Source organism: Penaeus vannamei, chromosome 11, assembly GCF_042767895.1.
Source record: "Penaeus vannamei isolate JL-2024 chromosome 11, ASM4276789v1, whole genome shotgun sequence".
NCBI classification, from domain to species: Eukaryota; Metazoa; Arthropoda; class Malacostraca; order Decapoda; family Penaeidae; genus Penaeus; species Penaeus vannamei.
Genome location: NC_091559.1, coordinates 7,114,251 through 7,124,250, shown reverse-complemented (window position 1 = coordinate 7,124,250; position 10,000 = coordinate 7,114,251). Strand labels below are relative to the sequence as shown.

The following is a 10,000-nucleotide window of genomic DNA, read 5'->3' as shown; positions in this document are numbered from 1 at the left end:
ACTACCCCCTTCCCTATCACTCCCCCTCCCACCTCCATCCCCCTCCATCTTACTTCACCTTTCCTTCCACCCCTTCCCTATCACACCCCTTCCCCTCTCCCCACAACCAGCCCCTTCCCTATCACCCTCCCTCCCCCTCTCCCTTCTCCATCCCCCTCCGTCTCACTTCACCCTTCCTTCCATCCCCTTCCCTATCACCTCCTTCCCTATCACCCTCCTCCTCTCACCCCTCCCCCTCTCCCACCTCTATTCCCCCTGCCCCTCTCCCACCTCCATCCGCCTCCCCCTCTCCCCCAACCACCCCTCCCCCTCTCCCCCCAACTATCCCCTTCCCTATCACTCCCCTCCGCCTCCCCTCCCCCTCCCCCTCCCCCTCTCCCACCTCTATCCCCCTCCGCCTCCCCTCCCCCTTCCCCCCTCCTCCTCCCCTCACCCTTCCTTCCACCCCCCTCCCACTCCTCTCCCACCTCCCCTCCCCCTTCCTTCCACCCCCCTCCCACCCCTCACCCTTCCTTCCACCCCCTCCCACCCCTCTCCCACCTCCATCCCCACTCCTCCTCCCCTCACCCTTCCTTCCACCCACCACCCCCTCCCTCCCCCCCGTCAAGTCAAAGGCAAACCAGCCGCATCCGTCAGTCTTAGGGTGCGGCGACCCAGCCTGTCTCCTCGCTGTCACCGCCGCCTTTTGTCGTCTGCTCGATGGATCTCTCAACTACGGGCCTAAATGTTTTTTTTTTTCTCTTTTTTCTTTAAGTTCTTTTTAGGAGAAAAATTAAGGGTATTGTGTGTTTTTCTTTAATATTTTTTTTTGGAGAAATATTAAGGGTATTGTGGAGGGGGAGGGGAGGGGGGTTTGATGTTTGTTTGTGTGTTTGGATATGTTGTTATGTATGTTTTTTTTATGTGTCTTCATGTTCTCATCTTCGGGTTTAGATAAATGTTTTTTTCTGTAATTATTTTTTTAGGAAAGAAATTAATAGTTATGATTTTTTTATGTTTGTTTTATATATATATATGTATATGTATATATATATATATATATATATATATATATATATATATATATGAATTTATGTATGTATTTTATATGTCTCTATGTATGTTTTTTTTCTTCAAAATTTGGAAGATAATCGTGTATTTTCGTTGAATTTCGTGTATTCTATATAATATTCATGTATTTTAGACGTTATTCGTGGATACGTTTTAGATAATACAATAGTTCAAATATTTTTTATAGTATCTATGGATACGTTTTAGATAATACGATTAGATGAAATATTTTAAATAATATTGGTGCCCTTTAGATGATATATATGGATACGTTTTAGATAAAGAAATTAATTAGATATTCTGGATAATATTCTTATATTCTAGATGATATCCATGGATACCTTTTGGATAAAATAGACAATAATAGTTTCGTATTTGCTGCAGGAGAAAAAGTATCACGTGACAGGAAGTTTTCTCCGTAGAATAAACACCCGGATCAGTAAATTGTTTGGAAATTCATTAGCCGGCAACCCACCAAAGACGATTCTAAGGGTAAACACAAACAGAAAGTTGGACCAGGATAAGCAGTGTGGAAGGAACAGAGAAGGAGAGGTGGAGATAGATGGATTGAGTGATAGATAGATACGTGAGGGCATAGTTAGGCGTCGGCGAATACATGCTTGAATACGTACATAAGCTAGGCATCTGCGATTGCATACATAGATTCGCATATGTAGACTTGTATGTATACATGTACCTAAAATGAGAGGGAGAGTTCACGCACACACACACACACACACACACACACACACACACACACACACACACACACACACACACACACACACACACAGAGAGAGAGAGAGAGAGAGAGAGAGAAAGAGAGAGAGAGAGAGAGAGAGAGAGAGAGAGAGAGAGAGAGAGAGAGAGAAAGACAGAGACAGAGAGAGAGAGAGAGAGAGGAAGAAGAAGAAGACGACGACGACGATGACGACGACGACGACGAAGAAGAAGAAGAAGAAGAAGTAGAACCGAAAGAGAGAAAGAAGAACCAGGAGAGAAAAGTAGAAGACACGACGAGAAAGAAAGACAGAAGGAAAGAACAGAGAAAGAAAGACATGAGGAAAGAACAGAGAGAGAGAGACGAGAGAAGCGAAAACGAAAAACCCGGGAGAGAAGAACCGAAAGAGAGAGAAAGCGAGAAAAGCCGAGAAGAACACACAAGACGTTATCAAGATTATAAATTCGACTAGCCAGAAATCAGGACGAAAAAGACGCCATTGAACAGCGTGAAGATATTAATTAAAGAACATAAAAGATGAAGGTTATTTTCACCGTCTCTGGATGCGCCGAGAAACCGCAAGGAAGGTTTTAAAAAGGGGTGCGTGTGGGTGGGGTAGGGGTGGGGGTAGGGGTGGGGGGTGGGGGATGGGTTTGTGGGTGTGGGTGTGTTAGTGAGTGTTAGTGTGTGTGTGTACGTGTGTGTGTGTGTGTGTGTGTGTGTGTGTGTGTGTGTGTGTGTGTGTGTGTGTGTGTGTGTGTGTGCGAGTGTGTGTACGTGTGTGAGTGTGTGCGTGCGTTTGAGAAAAAAAATTGCCGAATCAGATTTTTTAAAAATAAAATCTACAAATATATATATGTGAAACGCTGCTATCAAACCCGAAGAAGGAAACCCAGACATTAAAAAAAATAATAATAATAATAAATAAACTAAACAAGTAAATAAACTTTCCAACACGTAAAATAAAGACCGACAAATAAGTACAAAAAATCCCATAATCCCATTTTTGACCAAAAAGACTTTATCACGTAATTCCATTAACCAATAAACGAGAAAAGAGAAGAAAATGAAAATAAAAAAAAAATCCGGGACTTCACAAAGCGCGGGAAAATTCAAACGAGAATCGAACCGCTCGTTTACCTGTTCGAAAAAAAAAAACGAGCTCGTAAAATCACACATTGCTTGTTCGTCCTTTGTGGCTAAATTATCCTTTAGAAGACAGGTAGGAAAAGTCTGTGGGGTCTTCAACCTTAAGGGAGAAGGGAAAAGGAGATAGAAATAAAGGAATTTGATTTTTTTTTTTTTTCAATTTTTTTTTTTTTTTTTTTTTTTTTTTTTTTTTTTTTTTTTAAGGCTCGTTTTGTGAATTTATTGGATGGGCTGAAACGATAGCGGGCTCGAAGAACAATGTCGCGATTATAATCTTTCGGATATAAACTCATTGAGATTATATTATAGTTGTCGTTATCTTCTCCGGCTATCTTTCGCTCTTTCTCTTTCTTTTTCACTCTCTTTTTCGTTCTCTCTCTCTCGCACGTTTTTTTTTTTTTTCAACCTCCCCTCTTCCCTTTTCGTTTTTATTAGCTCCCTCTCTCTCTCTAATTCTCCATCTCTCTCTCTCTCTCACTCTCTTTCTCTCGCTTTCTCTCTCTCTCTCTCTCTCTCTCTCTCTCTCTCTCTCTCTCTCTCTCTCTCTCTCTCTCTCTCTCTCTCTCTCTCTCTCTCTCTCTCTCTCTTTTCTCTCTCTCTTTCCTTCCCTCCTTCCTTCTTTTCCTCCTCCCTCTCCCCCCTTCCTTCAATTTATCTATCTATCTATTTATCTGTATCTCCCTTTCCCCCCTCCCTTCCTCAGCCTCCTTCTCCCAAGCACACACAACCTTGGAAACCCGAAGATAAAACACACAAACAAACCCAAAACACACACACACACACACACACACGCATACGTACACACCCACCCAAAAAATCTGTAACCAAAGAAATCTGATCCAATTTCTTTTTTTTTCTCTCTTTTTTTTTAACCAGCGTGTTCAACTTCCACCATGAAAATTGATTTAAGAGAGATATATCCTACGAAGGCCAAATAAATTATAATTTTTTTTTTTATACTCCCTCTCCCTTTTAAACCTCAGAGGTGTATAAAGTGCCATACCGGGACTGGCTTCCCTAACGACGGGGAAAATGACTCTTATGCGAAACAGCAGTGAATGTCGTGGCTATGATTAAGCACATAGGTGTAAGTTACTGTATATGGAAGAAAGAGTGAAATATTAGGTCACGCCGAAAAGGCTTTTTTCTGTTTTTTTTTTCTTTCTCTTTTTTTCTCTTTTCTTCTCTTCTTTCTTTCTTTCCTCTTTTTCTTTTCTTTCTTTCTTTCTCCTTGTTCTTGTTCTTCTTCTTTCTTCTCCTTTCTTTCTTTCTGTATATGGAAGAAAGAGTGAAATATTAGGTCACGCCGAAAGGTTTTTTTTCTTTTTTCTTTTTTTCTCTTTTATTCTTTCTTTCTTTCCTCTTTTTCTTTTCTTTCTTTCTTTTTTCTTTTCCTCTTTCTTTTCTTTCTTCCTTTCCTGTTTTTCTTTTCTTTCTTTCTTTCCTCTTTTTCTTTTCTTCTTTTTCCTTGTTCTTGTTCTTCTTTCTTTCTTTCTCCTTCTCCTTCTTTTTATTTTTTTATTTTTTTCCTTCTTCTTCTTTCTTGATCCACATCTTTTTCTCCTTCTTTATTTTTCTTCTGCTTCTTCTTCTTTATTTTTATCTTTCTGTAAATGCAAGGATATCTGCACGACGGGGAGGTTCCAAGTGGGTTAATATTTGCAAAAAAAAAAGAAAAACAATAGGTAAATAATAATAATAATAATAGAGAGAAAAAACGAGATAAATAAAAAAAATAGAGACAGAATTATGGTATTAAATATCATTGTATTTTCACGCTAGGATGTTTATTGGTAATATTTTTTTCTCTCAGGTGATTTTTTAAAATATATTCCTTGTTTTAATATGATTCATTCATTTGTCAATTTGTTTTACTTTATATTTTGATTTTAAATCTAATTTCATTTGTGTTTTAGGCAAAACCTGAATGAATTACAAAGAAAGCTCTTGGATACGTTAAGATAAGGAATTCAAATCGTTTGTTCCCATATTAGGCAATCTGCAATCCTATTAAAAAAATATATAGACGAATTTTTATTATTCTAACTTGAAGTTTATGTTAAATTTTCTTTTGTTTCTCTCTTAACTATCCTTCTCCCTTTCACAAAGAATCATCATCTGTCTAGTTTCTCGTATTAGATTCCATAACGATCTCAACATCAAAGCCATATCAATTACAGAAATTCAAAACACGTTCTATTTAACGACCATTATCCCAAACACTCTGGCCATCCACAGGCAAACAATCTCCCCCAATTTACATTTATTGTGAACTATTTTGTGCATCTTTGTGCCGCGGGGAAGCGGGCTCCTCCGCCATTACAGGCATTTTCCAACCGCTCCATTATGTATACAAAGAGAAACGCGCGGGAACCCAAGACCTAACCTTCAAGAACTCCATTCATTAACTCGGTTTTTCTTGATGACTTGCCTTTGTGTCCTGCTCTTTGTAGTCCCCTTTTCTTGAAGCAGTTCCTCTCCTCTCTGCTCGTTCCTTTTCCTTCTTAATACGATAGTTATCGTATTTTTTTCTTTCTCTTTTTTTTTCTTTCTTTTGTGGCGAGAGCTTTCGTGTGCTTGTAGAAGGAAGGATTAGGAGAGGGTATGGGAACAGCCGGAATCTGTGGCCACGGGAGGTTTTGAAGGCTGAGGCTGGTGTAATGAGCTTATTATCTCTATACACACACGCACATGGGCACACACACACACACACACGCACATGGGCACACACACACACACACACACGCACATGGGCACACACACACACACACACATGTGCAAGCACACTCACACGCCCACGCACACTTACATATCCATATACATATACATAAACACACACACAAACACACACACACACACGTACATGGGCACACACATATGCAAGCACACTCACACGCCCACGCACACTTACATATCCATATACATATACATAAACACACACACACACGCACACGCACACGCATATAGTCACACACATACAGACACACTCACACGGCCACGCACACTTACATACACACACACACACACACACACACACACACACACACACACACACACACACACACATATGGCTTAGGTCTACTTGATAATCTACCTATTTTTTACCTTCTATTCCTAAAAATCGTTCTAGACGTTTCTTTATCTCTCCCTCGCCCAGTGGATTAGGATGAAGTGTAGGTTATCCACTGGTCACGCTATATAATCGGATTATCAGCCTGATTATAGAACAGATTTCTGTTGTCATCATCAATAATCTGGCAGTACCATACATGGACTAGCTCCTCTCCTAAAATGTAAACAGTATAATTATTATGTGCAGTATTTTTTCTGATATTCGCTTCGTGTATGGATCATAATATATTTCTTTTATTATAGGGGGATTTACTTAAGAAAATATCTGATTTTTCGAGAAGTTACCGTGACAGTGAAAATAGCCACGCTGTTCCTCTCACCATAACACTGAATGCAAATATCATGTTTAGATTATATTATTTTATTTATTATTTGTTTATCCCATCCATTCATACTGTTGATATTTATATATATATATATATATATATATATATATATATATATATATATATATATATAAAGATTCGTGATAACTAGACATGTTACTGTGACAGTTAAAATAATCTTGGCGTTCTTTTCACCGTAACACCCCACAACAAAAATGACTTTAGATATCATCATGGATTTGTAATATTATTTGGATTAATATTATATTTCTCATTACTTAATACCGTAGGTTCTTACCGGAGAAAAGAATTTCAGTTGCTCGACAAGTTACACTGACATTGAAAATAACCACGCCGTTTCTTTCACCGTAACGCCGCTTGAAAGAAACAAATGCAAATATCATTAATATCAGTGTATATATGATTTTTCTTTATTCCGTCCGTTCTTACTATTCATACATACCGAAGAAGAGCTTCGTAATTTCACAAGTTACCCCGACAGTGAAAATAACCGCGCTGTTCCTCTCACCGTAACACCGCACGCGTCATTCGAAACCGATACTCGACCACAACAGACCAATCACAGCACACGATCGCATGTTTGCAGAAAAGAAACCGTTATTCTCCAGTATTAAAACCTGCTTTTCATTTGTTATTACTTGTTATCCTTGGTCTATTATAATTTCGCTGTTTTCTCGTTATTGCTGTATAAATAAGGGATAAATTGGGTGAAAGGAATGGTTTCTTAAAAACAAAAATGTACACATGATTTGGCATTTGGTGATGTGTTGATATACAGAAATTTGATACTGTTATTTAGCTGTTGTACTGTTCTTCTAGTGTGTTGTTGTTATCACTGTTTTATATATTATTGTTAATGTAAATAGTGTTTTTGTTTAGACTATTGTTTTTGTTGTTAGTGCTATGTCACTACCATTGTTGTTTTTTTCTGTTTTGTTGTCATTGGCATTGCTGTTACAATTGCTGTTTTTGTAACTGATATTAAAATTGTTCTCATTTGTATTGCTGTTATATTTATCAATATCTTTCTTATTGTTAATTATAATTATTATGACTCATTGTTATTAATATCGTTTTTCTTATTATGGCTATTATTATTATTATTACCATCATCATCACAATCATTATTATTGTTGTTCTTCGTGTTTTTCTTCTACGTGTTTTTCACTGCTACTATTGCTACTGTTGCAACTTCTACCACTAACGTCAATACTAATGCTGATATTACTACCATTACCTTCATTGGTAATATGAAAAAAAATATATGGTTGTTCGCTGTTCTTCATTTTCTCCTTCACTTTCTTCACCCTCTCTTCATCTTCATCATTATCATCATCGCCATCATCGTAAGCACCATTATCATCATCATCATCATCATTTTCATCTTCATCTTTATCTTCTTTCTTCTTTTTCTTCACTTCATCCTCATCATCACATCATAATCATCACGTCATAATAGTCATCATCACATAATGATAATCATCATCATCATCGTCATTACAATGCCGATAGTAATAATATCGATAACAAAATAAATAATAGTGCTAATATTGATGAAAATAGTAGCAACAATGATGATGCTATTGATGATAAAAGGATGACTATAATAGCATGGACATATCTCATCACATCACTATCATTACTACTACGACTACTATTTACCAATTTCCATCTCCCAGCCTCTCGCCATTCGTCACCCAAACATTTCCCCCATTCTTTTCCATGTATACTTTTTTTTTGTCTTTTTTCTCATTTTCGATAATGCTGCCACCATTTTATCGGCCCAGCATTTCTCTCGTTCCTTTTCAAAAATTCTTATTTTTTTCTTTTCTTCTCTCTGTCGCTCTCTCTGTCTGTCTGTCTGTCTGTCTTTGTCTCTGTCTGTAGATCTGTTTGCTATTGTCTCTCTATCTCTTTCTCCATGTCTCTCTCTCTCTCTTTCCCCCCTCCCTCCCCCCCCCCCCTCTCTCTCTCTCTCTCTCTCTCTCTCTCTCCTCTCTCTCTCTCTCTCTCTCTCTCTCTCTCTCATCTCTCTCTCTCTCTCTCTCTCTCCCTCCCTCTCTCGTCTCCTCTTTTTTTGCATCATTTCGCTAATGCTTCCTCCACGGTCACACACCGCGCCATTATCTCCAGTCGTGTGTATATTCTCACGCACGCATCTCCACCGTACAATAATTTACCCCTTTGTTGTTTATCTCCGGGGTTGCCATACATAGGAGTTAGCGTCGATTTTTGCATGTCCTTCGTCTTTGCTTCGGGTGTTATTATCTTCCCCTCCCTCTCCTCCCTCTCCTCCCTCTCCTTCCCTCCCCCTGCCCTCGGATCTCCTTATCTCAGGCCCGGAATGGCATGGCCGAATTTTGCACGCTTTGCCACGGAGGGGGGGAGGGAGGGGGGGGAGAGGGGGAAGGGGGTGTCGCGGTTCGGATATTACTAGCCTACACCCCATCCCACCCCCCTCTTCCCCCCACACTCTCTGTTATTGCTTTGGCAACGTGTGTGTATATATATTTTTTTTAAATTCGTGGGGTTAGTCATGGTGAGGTGAATAAGCATTGTCTTGTTGCTGCAGTAAAATATGGCGGCGTATTTTTTTTCTTATTCTTTTCTATGTTTTTATTTTTTCTAATATGCTTTTTCTTTTATATTTCAGGGTTGTGTCAGCACGATGGCTATTTCTTCCCGGTGAGTCGACTTGTGCATTTTCTTTCATGTATTTTTTCCATTATATGATTTTTTGGAAAATCTAAATGAAATGTGATGGTAAAATACTGTTTTAAAATAACTTATGCCTTTTTTGTTATTTTACGAGAGTTTTTATTATATATATGTGTATATATATATATATATATATATATATATATATATATATATATATATATATATATGTATATGTAAAATATGGTTGTTCGGAAAATATCGTAGATAGATTGATAGATTTGTCCGGTCCTTATTGGAAATCTGATTGCAGATTATCATTTATTGCTTTATCTGTATTAGTAGCTAAGCTCAGATTTTCCTCGGATATTTATGTTATATCGAGGGCTTTATTAATCAAAAAGGACAATTACAGATATACTTCCAGTGTTTTCTCTTTCTACTCTATGGTTGTTGTTCACGAACTGATAGGAAAATAATTTATTTAATTAGTATATCATTAAAAACTCGTGTAACACTATTTTCTTTTCTTTTTTTCTTGTTCTGTCAAGGTAAGAACATTGATTTTTTCTTTGATTTATTATTTCGTCTTTTTCAATAAGGACCTATTTCTTAACATTAGTACTAGACTTTACGCCAAAGCTTACACACACACACGAAATAACTATACGCTCGTCATCATCACAAACAATAGAATTTCCGCTAGTCTTGTTTTTTTCGGCCTAAAAAATAAATACGTATTTCTTATCTACCTATCTGTTGTTAGTATTTTTTCTTATTTTATTATTGTTATTTATTCTTTTTCATAAAGAAATATGCGCGCACAAATAAAATACAAATAAGTCCGTCGCCGTCTTTTCGGCCTAAAATATATATATATATTCCTCAAGCCCATCTGTATGCCAGTCTCCGGTCAGTATAGTCAAGTAAAGTACATTGTCCA

The 10,000-nt window shown here is 37.9% G+C and overlaps 1 protein-coding gene across 3 annotated transcripts in view; it reads left to right on the top strand.

The window, feature by feature from the left end:
- The window catches only part of LOC113810593 (extracellular matrix organizing protein FRAS1), a 255,690-nt gene that overhangs the window by 208,065 nt on the left and 37,625 nt on the right, over positions 1-10,000 (top strand). For all 3 annotated transcript variants that reach the window (XM_070126951.1, XM_070126950.1, XM_070126949.1), the window contains exon 3: positions 9,053-9,084. In XM_070126951.1, the coding sequence (XP_069983052.1) occupies positions 9,053-9,084 (32 nt within the window). The remainder of the gene's footprint in view (positions 1-9,052; positions 9,085-10,000) is intronic.